The sequence below is a fragment of the Oncorhynchus masou genome, chromosome 26, assembly GCF_036934945.1.
Source record: "Oncorhynchus masou masou isolate Uvic2021 chromosome 26, UVic_Omas_1.1, whole genome shotgun sequence".
Taxonomy (NCBI): domain Eukaryota; kingdom Metazoa; phylum Chordata; class Actinopteri; order Salmoniformes; family Salmonidae; genus Oncorhynchus; species Oncorhynchus masou.
The window spans coordinates 25,074,226-25,095,823 of record NC_088237.1 but is presented as its reverse complement, the minus strand read 5'-3'; the positions used below and the strand labels follow the sequence as shown (position 1 = coordinate 25,095,823).

Here is a 21,598-nt window from a genome sequence, read left to right as displayed (position 1 = left end):
GCTCCTGACCAGCTTCAAGCCATAAGGCTGCCTAGTCTGGGACCAGAGGGCTCCTGACCAGCTTCAAGTCATAAGGCTGCCTAGTCTGGGACCAGTGGGTTCAGGGTGCGCGCATGTGTGTGTTTTCGTGTGTGTTTGTGCGTCCATAGTGTTTGTTTTGTGGATGAGGATGGTGAAGAGAGGGAAAGAGGGAGAGAGGTTGTCCCACAGGGGATTGGTGTTGCTGTTAGATAACAGACCCATGTTTCTCCGGTCTAGGGGTTGTTTCCGTATTTCCCTTTGGCATCAAAACAGGCCCTGAATCAAGTAATGGGAGTCATTTAGGAGTGTAAATGAATTGTTCTGTTGGAGTTGGCAGTGATTAAAGTAGTAGTTTGGGTTTGTTTTGAGTATGTTAGATGTTTGATCATGTGACGTATCATAAGGAACTGGCATGCTTAGCTGGAGGTTTAGACATGAGAAATGTCCTTTTTGCTGTGGTCTTCAGTCAGACAGGGGACTGTATATTATTTAATTTGTCCTACAAGTAGATCTCCAATTTAACGAGAAAGACCTCATATTAATGATATCATTATATTACACATAAGAACAGGGAGTGTTCTGTCATGCTTCACCCTAATCATGTGACCTTCCCCCCCCCCCTCAGATCTGGGCCAACTATGAGGAGAAGAAGGTGGAGGAGGTGGTGCACGTGATGGAGGAGAAAGAGCGCACAGCCAACTACAGAGCTGTATATGTCACTGAGATCACGGACACCATGCACTTCTACACCCAGGACGTGGAGACAGGTGTGTGTGTGGGGGGGGAGAGAGAGAGCGCACAGCCAACTACAGAGCTGTATATGTCACTGAGATCACGGACACCATGCACTTCTACACCCAGGACGTGTGTGTGTGTGTGTGTGTGTGTGTGTGTGTGTGTGTGTGTGTGTGTGTGTGTGGGAGTGTGTTGTCGGATATTTTGCCCTGGTTGTTTTGGTTTGTGTTTTCGTGTGTGTGCAACGGGAGACGGGACTAGTTCGAGGCTGACTTCATGGATGACTACACACTACAGCCGAAGAGGAGTCTGATAGGCTGGCTCCAGCGCCTATCCCCTTTTGGCTCCTTGAATAGGACGGGAGGCTGTGATTCAATGTGACTGTGTGCTTGGTCCCATGCCTCGTGGGAACGAGGAGTTGGTTGGACAGAGCAGGGGTTAATGAGCGTGTTGCATCATCACAAAAAGACACTTTGCTTTAATTGGTTCAATCACTCTCTTTCTCTCTCGGTCATTCACTCAATCACACATTCACTAGTGTGTGTTCCGTAACGAGGTGGGGGTGGGTGTGGATCTCACCCCCCCCCTGATCATGGGGCGGCAGGTAGCCTCGTGGTTTGAGCTTTGGGCCAGTAACCGAAAAGTTGCTGGATCAAATCCCCAAGCTGAGAAGGTAAAGATCTGTCGTTCTGCCCCTGAACAAGGCAGTCAACCCACTGTTCCCCTGAACAAGGCAGTCAACCCACTGTTCCCCTGAACAAGGCAGTCAACCCACTGTTCCCCTGAACAAGGCAGTCAACCCACTGTTCCCCTGAACAAGGCAGTCAACCCACTGTTCCCCTGAACAAGGCAGTTAACCCACTGTTCCCTGAACAAGGCAGTCAACCCACTGTTCCCCTGAACAAGGCAGTCAACCCACTGTTCCCCTGAACAAGGCAGTCAACCCACTGTTCCCCTGAACAAGGCAGTTAACCCACTGTTCCCCTGAACAAGGCAGTCAACCCACTGTTCCCCTGAACAAGGCAGTTAACCCACTGTTCCCCTGAACAAGGCAGTCAACCCACTGTTCCCCTGAACAAGGCAGTTAACCCACTGTTCCCCTGAACAAGGCAGTCAACCCACTGTTAACCCCCTGAACAAGGCAGTTAACCCACTGTTCCCCTGAACAAGGCAGTCAACCCACTGTTCCCCTGAACAAGGCAGTTAACCCACTGTTCCCCTGAACAAGGCAGTTAACCCACTGTTCCCCTGAACAAGGCAGTCAACCCACTGTTCCCCTGAACAAGGCAGTTAACCCACTGTTCCCCTGAACAAGGCAGTTAACCCACTGTTCCCCTGAACAAGGCAGTTAACCCACTGTTCCCCTGAACAAGGCAGTCAACCCACTGTTCCCTGAACAAGGCAGTTAACCCACTGTTCCCCTGAACAAGGCAGTTAACCCACTGTTCCCCTGAACAAGGCAGTTAACCCACTGTTCCCCTGAACAAGGCAGTTAACCCACTGTTCCCCTGAACAAGGCAGTCAACCCACTGTTCCCCTGAACAAGGCAGTTAACCCACTGTTCCCCTGAACAAGGCAGTTAACCCACTGTTCCCCTGAACAAGGCAGTTAACCCACTGTTCCCCTGAACAAGGCAGTCAACCCACTGTTCCCCTGAACAAGGCAGTTAACCCACTGTTCCCCTGAACAAGGCAGTTAACCCACTGTTCCCCTGAACAAGGCAGTTAACCCACTGTTCCCCTGAACAAGGCAGTTAACCCACTGTTCCCCTGAACAAGGCAGTTAACCCACTGTTCCCCCGAACAAGGCCGTTAACCCACTGAACAAGGCAGTTAACCCACTGTTCCCCAGGCACAGAAGACATGGATGTCCATTAAGGCACCGCTCTGATTCAGAGGGGTTGGGGTCAATGCTGAAGACGCATTTCAGTTGAAGGCATTCTGACTAGGTATCCCCCATTCCTCTTTCCAGTGCCACTTGACTTTGGCAGAGGCCATGAAATTGACTTTCGTCATCACTTAATTTGTCTTATTGCGATAATTAATTAATTTGCATTCATTTAGAGCCAATCTGAGCCCTGCGTCTCCGTGAGCGTGACAATCCTATCATGTTGGAGCTTGGCAGCCTTTGGCACCCGACATAACCCCTCACTAATACCACATACGTACACACCACCCACCCAGGTGTTGGAGCGTGATCAGAACAGATCTCCTCCTGCTGATCCCCCTCCATGTAGCTGCATATATCCCCCATGTCCCCGCAGGAAGTTATGTAGAGCGCTGATGATGTGCCATGTAACCTATGTGATCACCGTGACGACTAGTGTGATTGACAGGAAACACACTGGCACAGACGGGGTTGATTAGCCTGATAACAGTCGGAAGCGTGGAAAGCACATGTGAAGAACCAGAACAGGATAGAGACACGTTGGGTTCAGGAAACGTAGCTAAAGCTGCAGCTCGGCTGGTAGTACTGCAGTCTTTGCGTTCAAGTACAGTTTTAGTCATCTTTTATTCTTCTTTTTTTTATGATTTCAGATGAACCAGCAATGTGGGGCCTTTTTTTAGTTTTTAATTGGCCAATGTTTCCCACCGAGCGAGTTATGTGCTCGTTAGGAAAAACAGGATTGTTATTTTCAGCAGGCAAGCAAATATGACCAGAATCACCCCCTGTGACCCTCTCCCTCACTCTCTCCCTCTCCCCCTCTCCCTCCAACCCTCTCTCTCCTTATCCTCTCTCTCTCTCTCTCATCTGCTCTCTCTCATCTCTCTCTCTCTCTCTCTCTCTCATCCTCTCTTCAAAGCCCAGGCCCAGTAAATTCATGACATGTTTTTTCAGAGACGGCATAATTTATAATGTAGGGGGAGGGGGGTGATTTTAGAAATACTATGAAGATTGTTTTTTGATAATGACATAGCTTTCTGTGTTGTGGTTAAGTTGGTCCTAAGGCGCACGGCACAGACAAATTGGCGTCAAGCAGTAGGCCCTGTGGCTCCAGGGACTGTTTCTGAAATAGAGGGGTTTTGCCAGGTTTCCCCCTAACCCGTCTGTATTCCAACCTTTCTCAGAAAGCAGGGATCTCCCTAAATGTGCAGCCCCCAATGCCACGCCATACGCTATTATGGAAATAGATTCTGACACATATAGGATGCTGTGAATTCATCAACCGCAAATAGATGTTCTCGCTCGATTCTTTCCATACTGTAGCAGAATTCTGTACGAGGCAAACAGGTCGACCACAACAGACAGCAATCTACCTGAGAGAGAGTTTTGACCTTGTCTCTCCCCACCTTACCTGCTCCTCTCTCTCTCCCTCCCTGTCTCTCCCTCACTCCTCTCTCTCACGCTTAAGTGTTTTAAGGTCAGAGGTTAGAGGTCAGACAAGTTTATTTTTTTGGCAGCCGCGGTCATCACTCCATTTACTGTCTGGATAAAAATAGGCAGCTGGGGCGAAGACTCCTTGACCGACCTTGAGGCGCTGGGCGAGCCGTTCGGGACATCGGAGTCAGTCCAAAGGGAATCAATCCGGCGTGTTTCACCCTCCTCTTCTTTCTAAGGGGTTGAAGACACACTGTTATAAAGTGTAAATAAAACTCCTAGTTGTCATTAGTTCCCATTGTGCTCGGTTCTGTTCATACTCTGCCTGTGGTCACTGTGTCTCACATACCAAGAGAAGATAGTAGGCTGTGTTTTCATCTTCTCCCTGATGTCTCTTAATGGTCCCTAAACAGTGAAGCAAATGTCAGTAATATCTTTACCATTTCCATTATTCTCAGGGGCATCGGTTGCGACAGTTGTGCTTGTGAGAAAAAAAAATATTAGTCAGATTTAATTACCGAAAGTGTGTGTGTGTGTGTGTGTAAGCGTGTGGTAGAATTTGTTGGGAAAGGAATTTTCCTGTCTGGGGAAATGCTACAGATATCATTCAGTTTCTCATCCCTCTCCCTCTCCTCTCTCTCTCTCTCCCTCTCTCCTCTCTCAGACCAGTGTTAGGAGCTAAGAGCTGACAGCGGTACAGCCTAGTCTAGACCAGACCAGAGTTAGGAGCTAAGAGCTGACAGCGGTATAGCCTAGTCCAGACCAGACCAGCTAGTACAGCCTAGTCCAGACCAGAGTAAGTAGCTAAGAGCTGACAGCGGTACAGCCTAGTCTAGACCAGACCAGTGTTAGGAGCTAAGAGCTGACAGCGGTACAGGAGACCAGTGTTAAGCTAAGAGCTGACAGCGGTACCAGCCAGAGTTAGGAGCTAAGAGTCTACAGACCAGACCAGAGTTGACAGCGGTACAGCTAAGAGCTGACAGCGGTACAGCCTAGTACATCCTAGACCAGACCAGACCAGAGTAAGTAGCAGTGTTAGGAAGAGCTGACAGCAGGTCTAGACCAGACCCTAGCTGTCCAGACCAGACAGTACCAGTAGCTAAGAGCTGACAGCGGTACAGCCTAGTCTAGACCAGACCAGTGTTAGGAGCTAAGAGCTGACAGCGGTACAGCCTAGTCTAGACCAGACCAGTGTTAGGAGCTAAGAGCTGACAGTGTAAGGAGCTAAGAGCTGAGCGGTACAGCCTAGTCTAGACCAGACCAGTGTTAGGAGCTAAGCAGCGGTACAGCCTAGTCTAGACCAGACCAGTGTTAGGCCAAGAGCTGACAGCGGTACAGCCTAGTCAGACCAGACCAGTGTTAGGAGCTAAGAGCTGACAGCGGTACAGCCTAGTACAGCCTAGACCAGACCAGTGTTAGGAGCTAAGAGCTGACAGCGGTACAGCCTAGACCAGACCAGTGTTAGGAGACCAGACCAGACTAGACCAGACCAGAGTTAGGAGCTGACAGTACAGCCTAGTCCAGACCAGACCAGAGTTAGGTACAGCCTTGTCCAGACCTAAGAGCTGACAGCGTACAGCCTAGTCTAGACCAGACCAGTGTTAGGAGCTAAGAGCTGACAGCGGTACAGCCTAGTCTAGACCAGACCAGTGTTAGGAGCTAAGAGCTGACAGCGGTACAGACTAGTCCAGACCAGACCATAGTAAGGAGCTGACAGCGGTACAGCCTAGACCAGACCAGTGTTAGGAGCTAAGAGCTGACATCGGTACAGCCTAGTCCAGACCAAACCAGTGTTAGGAGCTAAGAGCTGACAGTGGTACAGCCTAGTCAGACCCAGACCAGCGGTACAGCCTAGTCCAGACCAGGAGTAAGAGCTGACAGCGGTACAGCCTAGTCCAGACCAGACCATAGTAAGGAGCTGACAGCGGTACAGCCTAGACCAGACCAGAGTAAGGAGCTGACAGCGGTACATCCTAGACCAGACCAGTGTTAGGAGCTAAGAGCTGACAGCGGTACAGTCTAGACCAGACCAGTGTTAGGAGCTAAGAGCTGACAGCGGTACAGTCTAGCAGTGTTAGGAGCTAAGAGCTGACAGCGGGTAGACCAGCCTAGTCTAGACCAGACCAGTGTTAGGAGCTAAGAGCTGACAGCGGTCCAGACAGCCTAGTCTAGACCAGACCAGTGTTAGGAGCTAAGAGCTGACATCAGGTACAGCCTAGTCTAGACCAGACCAGTGTTAGGAGCTAAGAGCTGACAGCGGTACAGCCTAGTCCAGACCAGAGTTAAGCTAAGAGCTAAGAGCTGACAGCGGTACAGCCTAGTCTAGACCAGACCAGTGTTAGGAGCTAAGAGCTGACAGCGGTACAGCCTAGACCAGACCAGTGTTAGGAGCTAAGAGCTGACAGCGGTACAGCCTAGTCCAGACCAGAGTAAGGAGCTAAGAGCTGACAGCGGTACAGCCTAGTCTAGACCAGACCAGTGTTAGGAGCTAAGAGCTGACAGCGGTACAGCCTAGTCTAGACCAGACCAGTGTTAGGAGCTAAGAGCTGACAGCGGTACAGCCTAGTCCAGACCAGACCAGTGTTAGGAGCTAAGAGCTGACAGCGGTACAGCCCAGACCAGACCAGTGTTAGGAGCTAAGAGCTGACAGCGGTACAGCCTAGACCAGACCAGTGTTAGGAGCTAAGAGCTGACAGCGGTACAGCCTAGTCTAGACCAGACCAGTGTTAGGAGCTAAGAGCTGACAGCAGTACAGCCTAGTCTAGACCAGACCAGAGTTAGGAGCTGACAGCGGTACAGCCTAGTCCAGACCAGACCAGAGTTAGGAGCTAAGAGCTGACAGCGGTACAGCCTTGTCCAGACCAGAGTTAGGAGCTAAGAGCTGACAGCGGTACAGCCTAGTCCAGACCAGACCAGAGTTAGGAGCTAAGAGCTGACAGCGGTACAGCCTAGACCAGACCAGACCAGAGTTAGGAGCTGACAGCGGTACAGCCTAGTCTAGACCAGACCAGTGTTAGGAGCTAAGAGCTGACAGCGGTACAGCCTAGTCTAGACCAGACCAGTGTTAGGAGCTAAGAGCTGACATCGGTACAGCCTAGACCAGACCAGACCAGAGTTAGGAGCTAAGAGCTGACAGCGGTACAGCCTAGTCTAGACCAGACCAGAGTTAGGAGCTAAGAGCTGACAGCGGTACAGCCTAGTCCAGACCAGACCAGAGTTAGGAGCTAAGAGCTGACAGCGGTACAGACTAGTCCAGACCAGACCATAGTAAGGAGCTGACAGCGGTACAGCCTAGACCAGACCAGTGTTAGGAGCTAAGAGCTGACAGTGGTACAGCCTAGTCTAGACCAGACCAGTGTTAGGAGCTAAGAGCTGACAGCTGTACAGCCTAGTCCAGACCAGACCAGTGTTAGAAGCTAAGAGCTGACAGCGGTACAGCCTAGTCCAGACCAGAGTAAGGAGCTAAGAGCTGACAGCGGTACAGCCTAGTCCAGACCAGACCATAGTAAGGAGCTGACAGCGGTACAGCCTAGACCAGACCAGACCAGAGTTAGGAGCAAAGAGCTGACAGCGGTACAGCCTAGTCCAGACCAGACCAGAGTTAGGAGCTAAGAGCTGACAGCGGTACAGTCTAGACCAGACCAGAGTTAGGAGCTAAGAGCTGACAGCGGTACAGCCTAGTCAGACCAGACCAGTGTTAGGAGCTAGAGCTGAGCTGACAGCGGTTAGGAGCAGCCTACAGACCAGACCAGTGTTAGGAGCTAGACCAGACCAAGAGCTGACATCGGTACAGCCTAGACCAGACCAGTGTTAGGAGCTAAGAGCTGACAGCAGTACAGCCTAGTCCAGACCAGAGTTAGGGGCTGACAGCGGTACAGCCTAATAAAATTTGATTTGAGTTAGGAGCTAAGAGCTGACAGCGGTACAGCCTAGTCTAGACCAGACCAGTGTTAGGAGCTAAGAGCTGACATCGGTACAGCCTAGACCAGACCAGTGTTAGGAGCTAAGAGCTGACAGCGGTACAGCCTAGTCTAGACCAGACCAGAGTTAGGAGCTAAGAGCTGACAGTGGTACAGCCTAGTCCAGACCAGACCAGAGTTGGAAGCTAAGATCGGTACAGCCTAGTCTAGTCTAGACCAGACCAGTGTTAGGAGCTAAGAGCTGACAGCGGTACAGCCTAGTCTTGTCCAGACCAGAGTAAGGAGCTAAGAGCTGACAGCGGTACAGCCTAGACCAGACCAGACCAGTGTTAGGAGCTAAGAGCTGACAGCGGTACAGCCTAGTCTAGACCAGACCAGTGTTAGGAGCTAAGAGCTGACATCGGTACAGCCTAGACCAGACCAGACCAGAGTTAGGAGCTAAGAGCTGACAGCGGTACAGCCTTGTCCAGACCAGAGTTAGGAGCTAAGAGCTGACAGCGGTACAGCCTAGTCCAGACCAGACCAGAGTTAGGAGCTAAGAGCTGACAGCGGTACAGCCTAGTCCAGACCAGACCATAGTAAGGAGCTGACAGCGGTACAACCTAGACCAGAATAGTGTTAGGAGCTAAGAGCTGACAGCGGTACAGCCTAGTCCAGACCAGAGTAAGTAGCTAAGAGCTGACAGCGGTACAGCCTAGTCTAGACCAGACCAGTGTTAGGAGCTAAGAGCTGACAGCGGTACAGCCTAGTCTAGACCAGACCAGTGTTAGGAGCTAAGAGCTGACATCGGTACAGCCTAGACCAGACCAGACCAGAGTTAGGAGCTAAGAGCTGACAGCGGTACAGCCTTGTCCAGACCAGAGTTAGGAGCTAAGAGCTGACAGCGGTACAGCCTAGTCCAGACCAGACCAGTGTTAGGAGCTAAGAGCTGACAGCGGTACAGCCTAGTCCAGACCAGACCAGTGTTAGGAGCTAAGAGCTGACAGCGGTACAGTCTAGACCAGACCAGTGTTAGGAGCTAAGAGCTGACAGCGGTACAGCCTAGTCTAGACCAGACCAGTGTTAGGAGCTAAGAGCTTACAGCGGTACAGCCTAGTCCAGACCAGACCAGAGTTGGGAGCTAAGAGCTGACAGCGGTACAGCCTAGTCTAGACCAGACCAGAGTTAGGAGCTAAGAGCTGACAGTGGTACAGCCTAGCTGACAGCTGTACAGCCTAGTCCAGACCAGAACAGAGTTGGGAGCTAAGAGCTGACATCGGTACAGCCTAGTCTAGTCTAGACCAGACCAGTGTTAGGAGCTAAGAGCTGACATCGGTACAGCCTAGTCTAGACCAGACCAGTGTTAGGAGCTAAGAGCTGACATCGGTACAGCCTAGACCAGACCAGACCTGAGTTAGGAGCTAAGAGCTGACAGCGGTACAGCCTTGTCCAGACCAGAGTTAGGAGCTAAGAGCTGACAGCGGTACAGCCTAGTCCAGACCAGACCAGTGTTAGGAGCTAAGAGCTGACAGCGGTACAGCCTAGACCAGACCAGTGTTAGGAGCTAAGAGCTGACAGCGGTACAGCCTAGTCTAGACCAGACCAGTGTTAGGAGCTAAGAGCTGACAGCGGTACAGCCTAGTCTAGACCAGAGTTAAGAGCTAAGAGCTGACAGCGGTACAGCCTAGTCTAGACCAGACCAGTGTTAGGAGCTAAGAGCTGACATCGGTACAGCCTAGTCCAGACCAGACCAGAGTTAGGAGCTAAGAGCTGACAGTGGTACAGCCTAGTCCAGACCTAACCAGAGTTAGGAGCTAAGAGCTGACAGTTGTCCAGCCTTGTCCAGACCAGAGTTAGGAGCTAAGAGCTGACAGTGGTACAGCCTTCCAATGAGTGGTGGTTCCCCCAACCATGTGCCACTCTGTCCACATTATTCACATTCTACCTTTACGCCCAGCAGCTGTTCTCCGCCTCATGATGCTGGAACACCACTCAGTCACACTCCTTCCTACTATCATGCTGGTATTCAATCTCTCTTGTTCTGTTGCTAAGTCTATCTTTCTCCCTCTGGTTCCTTATACTCTGTGGTTCGGTCTACCCCTACCTGGGCTCAAACCAGGAACACATCGACAACAGCCACCCTCGAAGCAGCGTTTCCCACATGCAGAGCAAGGGGAACAACTACTCCAAGTCTCAGAGCGAGTGACGTTTGAAACGCTATTAGCGCGAACCCTGCTAACTAGCTGGCTATTTCACATCGGTTACACCAGCCTAATCTCAGGAGTTGATAGGCTTGAAGTCATAATCAGCGCAATGCTTGAAGCATTGCGAAGAGCTACTGGCAAAACGCACAAGCGCTTACGAGCCTTAGGTCATTAATATGGTCAAATCCGGAAACTATAATTTCGAAAACAAAATGTTTATTCTTTCAGTGAAATACGGAACCGTTCCGTATTTTATCTAATGGATGGCATCCATAAGTCTAAATATTGCTGTTACATTGCACAACATTCAATGTTATGTCATAATTACGTATAATTCTGGCAAATTAGTTTGCAATGAGCCAGGCGGCTCAAACTGTTGCATATACCCTGACTCTGCGTGCAATTAACGCAAGAGAAGTGACACAATTTCACCTGGTTAATATTGCCTGCTAACCTGGATTTCCTTTAGCTAAATATGCAGGTTTAAAAGGGATTAAGAAAGGGATTGATGTTTATGGCTAGGTACACGTTGGAGCAACAACAGTCCTTTTTCGTAAATGCGCACCGATTATATGCAACGCAGGACACACTAGATAAACTAGTAATATCATCAACCATGTGTAGTTATAACTAGTGATTATTTTTTTTATTTCACCTTTATTTAACCAGGTAAGCTTGTTAAGAACAAGTTCTCATTTGCAACTGCGACCTGGCCAAGATAAAGCATAACAGTTCGACACATACAGCAACACAAAGTTGCACATGGAATGAACAGAACATACAGTCAATAATACAGTAGAACAAAAAGAAAACAAAGTCTATATACAGTGTGTGCAAATAAGGTCAAATAAGGGAGTTAAGGCAATAAATAGGCCATGGTGGCGAAGTAATTACAATATAGCAATTAAACACTGGAATGGTAGATGTGCAGAAGATGGATGTGCAAGTAGAGATACTGTGGTGCAAAAGGAGCAAGATAAATAAATAAATACAGTATGGGAATGAGGTAGATAGATGGGCTGTATACAGTTGGGCTACGAACAGTGAGCTGCTCTGACAGATGGTTCCTAAAGCTAGTGAGGGAGATGGGAATCTCCAGTGATTTTTTCAGTTCGTTCCAGTCAGTGGTAGCAGAGAACTGGAAGGAAAGGCGACCAAAGGAGGAATTGGCTTTGGGGGTGACCAGTGAAATATACCTGCTGGAGCGCGTGCTACGAGTGGGTGCTGCTATGGTGACCAGCGAGCTGAGATAGGGCGGGGCTTTACCTAGCAGAGACTTGTAGATAACCTGAAGCCAGTGGGTTTAGCATTGAGTTTGGAGCGAGGGCCAGCCAACGAGAGCGTACATGTCACAGTGGTGGGTAGTATATGGGGCTTTGGTGACAAAACGGATGCCACTGTGATAGACTACATCCAGTTTGCTGAGTAGAGTGTTGGAGGCTATTTTATAGATGACATCGCCAAAGTCAAGGATCGGTAGGATGGTCAGTTTTGCGAGGGTATGTTTGGCAGCATGAGTGAAGGATGCTTTGTTGCGAAATAGGAAGCAGATTCTAGTCGATTCTAGTCATTTTTGATTGGAGATGCTTAATGTGAGTCTGGATGGAGAGTTTACAGTCAAGCCAGACACCTAGGTATTTGTAGTTGTCCACGTTTACTAAGTCAGAACCGTCCAGAGTAGTGATGCTGGATGGGCGGGCAGGTGCGGGCAGTGATCGGTTGAATAGCATGCGTTTAAGAGCAGTTGGAGGCCACGGAAGGAGAGTTGTATGGAAGCTCGTCTGGAGGTTAGTTAACACAGTGTCCAAAGAAGGGCCAGAAGTATACAGAATGGTGTCGAATTATGATTGATTGTTTTTTATAAGATAAGTTTAATACTAGCTAGCAACTTACCTTGGCTTCTTACTGCATTAGCGTAACAGGCGGGCTCCTCGTGAGGCAGGGGGTTAGAGCGTTGGACTAGTTAACCGTAAGGTTGCAAGATTGAATCCCTGAGCTGACAAGGTAAAAATCTGTTGTTCGCATTTGCCAGTATTGATATCAATAAGAGGACATTCTCTATCGATCTGTCCGAAAGGAAATGCAGGGGGCTCTAACCAGGCCTTAATGTGAAGCAGCGAACTAGGACCATCTTAGAAACAGCTCTCCACTCCTGGACCGTGTTCATTCGGCACCAAATGGGGGAAAAAACGGATTGAAACAGGGAGGGTCTTCTGTTCTGTTCTTCTGCAAGTCCCTGTTTCCATGTGATCCTCTGTAGAGGGTGGCTCTTTGTTTCCCCCCGCCTACCGCTGGCCTCTGTCTTTTGAGGACACGGTCATCCTAGAGGGGGCAGTCATTTGTCATGGTCATGATTTTATCCTCACATCTCTCGGCCGTCCTTGTTTCACCGGGTCTATATTCTTCAGTCGTGCTGAACTACGTCTTGTTTCTCTTCAGCTGGTCTGTTAACAGCTGTGGTGACACTCCACACAAACTGCAGAGGCCACGGCTGTAGAAAGCAACAACAAACTCAAGCAGGGAGAAAAGCAGACACTGCAAGTTTGATTTGTTTTCTTAACTCCCCACCACCGCGCCGGATGATGCAATATTTAGAGGTCCTCGGATGAGCTTTACCACAAAGACATTCATTGTTGAATTTGAATGGAACTGACGATTGGAAGGTCAGATCACCTGTCTGCTCAGCTGTAGCACGGTTTGTTCTGAGGGGTGTATTTTGGAGGGAGCAGGACCCAATCCGGCTTGCTCTTGGTCTTAGTGCTCTGGTTTCACTAGTAACCAGAAAGTCAACGCTGGTTACCTTACGTGGCAATGCATCGCTCTTCTCTTGAAAAATGAACCCACTGACACGCTTCTCCTCCTAACTACAAGTAGAGGTGAACCCTCCCAATACTGCACCGCATATTGGGTGAAAATCCACATTAGCCTCACTCGACGAGGCCTCAATGGGAGTGTAGAGCGCAGGAGGAAAGGCACAGATGCTGCCTCTTTGTCTCTTCTGGGCTTTCAAATGACAGAAACTGTAATTTGGTGGAGAGGGCCCCTTCTCCGACTGCCAGGAGGGGGAGAGAAAGATTGAGAGAGGAAGAGAGTGCTGTGCGATGTGACTCTGAAACGCTCTTCCACAGGCAGAGTGGGCATTAGTGAGGCTCTGCCATCATTTGTTTGTTATGGCGGCCTCGCTCCACGCACATCGGCTGCCGACACTTTCTTCCAACTGGTGCCCAAAAGAGGAGTACATTTCTCCCCATAAAGCCATTTTAGTTCTCCCCTGCATCTACAGTCCCTCCTTTGTCTGTGTTGAGGTAGGTTGTCTGTTATCATTCAGCTCGTGTGTGTGTGTAATCAGCAGTGTTGTTCCCGTTCCCACCTGGAAGTTCTTTAACACAAGCCCCCCCCCCCCCCCCTTAGAGGATGAAGCCTGTCCAAACCTCATGCATATTTAACAGGCCAAACTAGCAGGTAGTTAGCACTGTGTGTCTCAGCCCGGTGTCATCATTCAGACTACCCGTGCGCACACACATTCACACACACCGTATGCACACATCAGAAGCGGCAGCATTACAACTGCTAATATAAGCTAGTTCAGACACCAGTGCCTATATAGCAGATCTGATAAAGACGCCGGGAACAACATGTACTAAATGGAAATGAGAGTCTTCTGAGACCTCCCAGAATAAGTGTTGTTTTTAGGTTAGTTCCACATTTCCCTGGGTGTGCTCCTTTCTAGATGCTGCTGTGTGCATCTCATACATTTGAATATTGAGCTGATTACAGCTGGTGAAATGTTGCCTCTTTCTGCGCTTCTCCTGTTCTTGGTTTTCTGTTCCCCGTTTTCTCTCTTTGGGTGTCCTGAATTAGAGTTTCTGCATCGTTTGGAAAATGCTTAACAGTGATTTTGTGTTTAATTCCTTCATTTGGGAAGGGAATTGGAATTATCCCAGCTTTTTAGTAACCATTTAGCAGTGATTCTTTAATCTGTTCCCTGGTCTTCTGTTTCATTCTGGATGGGATGATTTCCGTTGTTGATGGTAATGATTTGATCAAATAGGATTCCGCGTGGCCTTCGGTCGAGTGCGAGGACAACATGATCCAGTGTTTTCATAGCTTTTTGTTTTCTTTCCGCTAGTACGCCTCATTCGCCACACCACAGACAAATGCCATTTTAATCAACCCCAACTAAAATCATTTTCTCTTCTCTAAAGCCTAATCGCTTTCTCCGTTCCACATGGGGCATTTACAATGTAATTACATATGATTTACCAACAGCTGCAGCCATAATGGTGCATAAACAAATTACAGAACAGAGTGAGAGAAAAGAGAGGGAAGGAGGAGAAAAGAGATCTGGAACAGTCTTCACTTTATGTGGATCAGTGTTTTTGCTCACTAGCAAATACACAAAGTGAGGCCTGTCACACTGGAGACCCATTAGCCTCTTACACTGAGCCTGCAAATTCATAGATTTGTCTTTTTTAAAAATTTTCTTCAAACCAACATGGAATTGGGAACTGGGACTCTCCTTACTACATACGTCTCCTGGTATTTCTCCTAGCCTGATTTGGATTTGCCAGAGATGCATGTTGCAGATCTCTCTGGGTTGCTGAAGGCAGGAAACCAACCGTAGGCGTCGGTTCACTGGACACTCACAGGGTTTATCTCTAGATTTCTCAGCAGTGTATGCAAACAGACAGAGGGAGATGTAGGCTGTTCTTTTTTTTTTTACACATCGGTTGGGTTGGAATGATGTTCTTTCAAGCTGAAAAAAGGAACACTTTGCCTGTTTGTTTACCTGTGTGTGTGTGGGGGGATGCATCTATGCTTGCCAGAGTGCTAATGTATGTGTCTTCATTCCTCTCTCTCTCTCTCCCTCTCTGTGTGTGTCTGCTTGCTGGTGTGTGCTAGTGTATTTGTCTTCGTTCCTCTCTCTGTGTGTGTGTGTGTGTGTGTGTGTGTGTGTGTGTGTGTGTGTGTGTGTGTGTGTGTGTGTGTGTGTGTGTGTGTGTGCGCTTTCCCATTCCCTTGTGCTTTCCCATTCCCTTGTGCTTTCCCATTCCCTTGTGCTTGCCCATTCCCTTGTGCTTGCCCATTCCCTTGTGCTTGCCCATTCCCTTGTGCTTTCCCATTCCCACTCTCTCCAAGCCTACACCTGGAAGGGAATCTGCATGCATAGATGTGTGTAATAAAGCAGTGCCCTCTACTACAGGTCACCCTGGGCCAAGATGCCTGCACAGCAAATGACCAGCCATAAACTGACTGGCAGTAGGTAGGGAGATTATCATGCTGCAGAACCCCAGCGCTGCATGCTGAATCTAATACCAAGTGTCATCGTTCTCTTCTCTCACCTGGCCCTGTGGTGTGTGTATGTTATATAATGGATAGCAGAACCACAGAGAAATATGTAGTAGTTAAGAGGCTTAAGTTCACCACTAAATCAGGATGGCACTTGAAATGAAGAAGGATTGATGTGTGTGTGTGTGTGTGTGTGTGTGTGTGTGTGTGTGTGTGTGTGTGTGGGGGGGGGGGGGGGGGGGGGGGGGTTGCAATGCTATGTATGTGTGCACTAAGTCCTCTCTGTGATCAGCCTACAACCATCACCAAGAAACATAACCTCCTTGGTCAAAATCAACATGACTGCAGGTTCACTGTAACAGACACGGTCCCCGTTCCTTCTCCCTAACCAACGTCTTTATCCTCCACATTCACCTTCAGAGTGAGAGACATTAGATGTACAGTGTCTGACTCAATCTCACCCGACTGTAATTAGAGGGAATCTAAGGCTTCTACCAAGTCGTGAAATTACACTGTGAAATCAGTGATCCATAGAGATGACTGCTTCCCGAATGTTACCCTATTCCCTACGTAGTGCACTACTTCTAACCAGGGCCCATAGGGCACTACATAAGGAATATGGTGCCATTTGGGATGCTGTCGGCCGTGTACTGATCTACTGTTCCTTATGTAACCTCAGCCATATGTCCTAATGGATGGCTTTAAACCCCACTGGTATTATATGAGGACACTGGCCTGGAGGATGGATCTCATAGGAGAACATGTAAGGTAGGGTTAACATTGTTTCATGAGCACACCGGCCACTCTTGGGTTTGTGTGCTTGCCCTGATTTTCATAGGATAGGATGTAGCATAGCCTACAGTGCCTTCGGAAAGTATTCAGACCCCTTCCCTTTTCCACGTTATGTTACAGACTTATTCTAGCGGAACCCCTCGACAACATCCGGTGAAATGGCAGAACACCAAATTAAAGCTACACTTGTTAATCCAGCCAACGTGTCAGATTTCAAAAAGGCTTTACGGCGAAAGCAAACCATGCGATTATCTGAGGATAGCACCCCACCAAACAAACACATGACATTCATATTTCAACCCGCCAGGCGTGACACAAAATACAGAAATAACTATATAATTCATGCCTTACCTTTGAAGATCTTCTTTTTTTGGCACTCCAATATGTCCCATAAACATCACAAATGGTCCTTTTGTTCAATTAATTCCATCGTTATATCTCCAAAATGTCAATTTATTTGGCGCGTTTGATCCAGAAAAACACCGATTCCAACTCGCGCAACTTGACTACAAAATATCTAATACGTTACCTGTAAACTTGTTCCAAACATTTCAAACAACTTTCCTAATACAACTTTAGGTATTTTTTTATGTAAATAATCACTCAAATTTAAGACGGGATAAACTATGTTCAATAGCGGATATAAAAACAAAGTGGAGCGAGCTTTCAGGTCACGCGCCTCTAACAAACAGTACACTTCACTCGACCCTCGTTCTGAACTGCCCTACTTCTTCATTTCTCAAAGGAAAAATATCAACCAATTTTTAAGACTGTTGACATCCAGTGGAAGCAATAGGAACTGCAAGCAAGTGCCACAGAAATCTAGATCCCCATAGAAAACCCATTGATAAGAGAGTGACCTCAATTTTCTGTTCCTGGATGGATTTTTTCAGGTTTTCGCCTGCCATATCAGTTCTGTTATACTCACAGACATTATTCAAACAGTTTTAGAAACTTTAGAGTGTTTTCTATCTAAATCTACCAATTATATGCATATCTAGCTAGCTTCTGGGCATGAGTAGTAGGCAGTTTAATTTAGGCACACTTTTTATACAGATGTGAAAATACTGCCCCCTAGCTCGAAAAGGTTTAATTAAAAAAACATACAATTGAAGTCGGAACCTTACCTAGCTTAGCCAAATACATTTAAACTCAGTTTTTCACAATGTCCATTTAGAAGACCCATTTGTCAAGCTTTAACTTCCTGACTGATGTCTTCAGATGTTGCTTCAATATATCCACATCATTTTCCTTCCTGGTGATGCCAACCAGTCCTTTTAAAGCCATGACATCATTTTCTGGAATTTTCCAAGCTGTTTAAAGGCACAGTCAACTTGGTGTGTGAACTTCTGACCCACTGGAATTGTGATACAGTGAAATAATCTGTCTGTAAACAATTGTTGGGAAAATTACTCATGCACAAAGTAGATGTCCTAACCGACTTGCCAACTTGTTAACAAGACATTTGTGGAGTGGTTGAAAAACTAGTTTTAATGACTCCAACCTAAGTGTATGCAAACTTCTGACTTCAACTGTACCTTATTTACATAAGTATTCAGACCCTTTGCTATGAGACTGGAAATTGAGCTCCTGTGCATCCTGTTTCCATTGATCATCCTTTAGATGTTTTTACAACTTGGTTGGAGTCCACTTGTGGTAAACTCTATTGTCTGGACATGATTTGGAAAGGCACACACCTGTCTATATAAGGTCCCACAGTTGGCAGTGCATGTTAGAGCAAAAACCAAGCCATGGGGTGGAAGATTGTCTGTAGAGCTCCAAGGCAGGATTGTGTTGAGGCACAGATCTGGGGAGGGTACCAAAAAATGTCTGCAACATACAAGGTCACCAAGAACCAAGACTCCATTATTCTTAAATGGAAGAAGTTTGTAACCTCCAAGACTCTGTCCAGGTGGCCAGCTCTATGAAAACTGAGCAATTGGGGCAGAAGGGCCTGGTCAGGGTGGTGACCAAGAACCCGATGGTCAATCTGACAGAGCTCCAGAGTTTCTCTGTGGAGATGGGAGAACCTTCCAGAAAGACAACAATCTCTGCAACACTCCACCAATCAGGCCTTTTTGATAGAGTGGCCAGACGGAAGCCACTTCTCAGTAAAAGGCACATGACAGCCTGCTTGGAGTTTTGCCAAAAGACAACGAAAGACTCTCAGGCCATTAGAGACTCTCAGGCCATTAGAAACAAGATTGAACTCCTTTGGCCTGAATGCCAAGCATCACGTCTGGTGGAAACCTGGCACTATCCCTATGGTGAAACATTGTGGTGGCAGTGTCAAGCCTTGGATGTTTTCCAGCGGCAGGGACTGAGAGACGAGTCAGGATCGAGGAAAAGATGAACAAAGCAAAGTACAGAGAGATCCTTGATGAAAACATGGTAGCGATCAGGACAACGACCATAAGCACACAGTCAAGAAAATGTAGGAGTGGCTTCGGGACAAGTCTCTGAATGTCCGTGAGTGGCCCAGCCAGAGCCTGGACTTGAACCTGATCGAACATCTCTGGATAGACGTGAAAATAGCTGTGCTGCGACGCTCCCCATCCAACCTGACAGAGTTTTAGAATATCTACAGAGAAGAATGGGAGAAACTCCCCAAGTACAGCTGTGCCAAGCTTGTAACATCAAACCCAATAAGATTCTATGCTGTAATCGTTGCCAAGTGTGCTTCAACAAAGTCCTGATTAAATGGTCTATATACTTATGTAAATATCATATTTCAGGTATTTTTATTGCATACATTTACATGAATGTCTGTAAACCTGTTTTTGCTTTGTCATTCATTATGCTGTATTGTGTCCACCTGTGGGTTGATTTTGGTTATTGTTGCATACTACAGAGATTACAGCTCTGTCTGGAGTTATTATGTTTGGGGGGTGTGCGCGCATGTGCTCTCCAACATGTTTTATTGTGTGTTAGTCTACGAGTGTGTACTCAGTCTCATTGTGTGTTTTGGCTGTGTGTACATTGTGGTTCTTGAATGGTACAAAGTGGGTTTTCATCACAGTATTTCATGCCTTAATTCTTATGGCATAGAGTACATACAGCGATCTCATCATGTGTTGTGTACCCTAATGCCAGGCCTCTGCTACATCATGTGTTGTGTACCCTACCTCCTTCCTGTACCTTCCCCTCCACAGTAATGCCAGGCCTCTGCTACATCATGTGTTGTGTACCCTACCTCCTTCCTGTACCTTCCCCTCCACAGTAATGCCAGGCCTCTGCTACATCATGTGTTGTGTACCCTACCTCCTTCCTGTACCTTCCCCTCCACAGTAATGCCAGGTCTCTGCTACATCATGTGTTGTGTACCCTACCTCCTTCCTGTACCTTCCCCTCCACAGTAATGCCAGGTCTCTGCTACATCATGTGTTGTGTACCCTACCTCCTTCCTGTACCTTCCCCTCCACAGTAATGCCAGGTCTCTGCTACATCATGTGTTGTGTACCTCCCCTACCTTCCCCTCCACAGTAATCCTTCCTGTACCTTCCCCTCCACAGTAATGCCAGGCCTCTGCTACATCATGTGTTGTGTACCCTACCTCCTTCTGCTACATCTGTACCTTCCCCTCCACAGTAATGCCAGGCCTCTGCTACATCATGTGTTGTGTACCCTACCTCCTTCCTGTACCTTCCCCTCCACAGTAATGCCAGGTCTCTGCTACATCATGTGTTGTGTACCCTACCTCCTTCCTGTACCTTCCCCTCCACAGTAATGCCAGGCCTCTGCTACATCATGTGTTCCTGTACCTTCCCTCCACAGTAATGCCAGGTCTCTGTACCCTACCTCCTTCCTGTACCTTCCCCTCCACAGTAATGCCAGGCCTCTGCTACATCATGTGTTGTGTACCCTACCTCCTTCCTGTACCTTCCCCTCCACAGTAATGCCAGGTCTCTGCTACATCATGTGTTGTGTACCCTACCTCCTTCCTGTACCTTCCCCTCCACAGTAATGCCAGGCCTCTGCTACATCATGTGTTGTGTACCCTACCTCCTTCCTGTACCTTCCCCTCCACAGTAATGCCAGGCCTCTGCTACATCATGTGTTGTGTACCCTACCTCCTTCCTGTACCTTCCCCTCCACAGTAATGCCAGGCCTCTGCTACATCATGTGTTGTGTACCCTACCTCCTTCCTGTACCTTCCCCTCCACAGTAATGCCAGGTCTCTGCTACATCATGTGTTGTGTACCCTACCTCCTTCCTGTACCTTCCCCTCCACAGTAATGCCAGGCCTCTGCTACATCATGTGTTGTGTACCCTACCTCCTTCCTGTACCTTCCCCTCCACAGTAATGCCAGGCCTCTGCTACATCATGTGTTGTGTACCCTACCTCCTTCCTGTACCTTCCCCTCCACAGTAATGCCAGGTCTCTGCTACATCATGTGTTGTGTACCCTACCTCCTTCCTGTACCTTCCCCTCCACAGTAATGCCAGGTCTCTGCTACATCATGTGTTGTGTACCCTACCTCCTTCCTGTACCTTCCCCTCCACAGTAATGCCAGGTCTCTGCTACATCATGTGTTGTGTACCCTACCTCCTTCCTGTACCTTCCCCTCCACAGTAATGCCAGGTCTCTGCTACATCATGTGTTGTGTACCCTACCTCCTTCCTGTACCTTCCCCTCCACAGTAATGCCAGGCCTCTGCTACATCATGTGTTGTGTACCCTACCTCCTTCCTGTACCTTCCCCTCCACAGTAATGCCAGGTCTCTGCTACATCATGTGTTGTGTACCCTACCTCCTTCCTGTACCTTCCCCTCCACAGTAATGCCAGGCCTCTGCTACATCATGTGTTGTGTACCCTACATCCTTCCTGTACCTTCCCCTCCACAGTAATGCCAGGTCTCTGCTACATCATGTGTTGTGTACCCTACCTCCTTCCTGTACCTTCCCCTCCACAGTAATGCCAGGCCTCTGCTACATCATGTGTTGTGTACCCTACCTCCTTCCTGTACCTTCCCCTCCACAGTAATGCCAGGCCTCTGCTACATCATGTGTTGTGTACCCTACCTCCTTCCTGTACCTTCCCCTCCACAGTAATGCCTGGTCTCTGCTACATCATGTGTTGTGTACCCTACCTCCTTCCTGTACCTTCCCCTCCACAGTAATGCCAGGCCTCTGCTACATCATGTGTTGTGTACCCTACCTCCTTCCTGTACCTTCCCCTCCACAGTAATGCCAGGCCTCTGCTACATCATGTGTTGTGTACCCTACCTCCTTCCTGTACCTTCCCCTCCACAGTAATGCCAGGTCTCTGCTACATCATGTGTTGTGTACCCTACCTCCTTCCTGTACCTTCCCCTCCACAGTAATGCCAGGTCTCTGCTA

At 48.2% G+C, this 21,598-nt stretch overlaps 1 protein-coding gene across 1 annotated transcript in view; it reads left to right on the top strand.

The window, feature by feature from the left end:
* LOC135515092 (staphylococcal nuclease domain-containing protein 1-like) overlaps positions 1-21,598 on the top strand; it is a 335,980-nt gene that overhangs the window by 229,136 nt on the left and 85,246 nt on the right. The window contains exon 9 of the mRNA XM_064938925.1: positions 647-788. Within this exon, the coding sequence (XP_064794997.1) occupies positions 647-788 (142 nt within the window). The remainder of the gene's footprint in view (positions 1-646; positions 789-21,598) is intronic.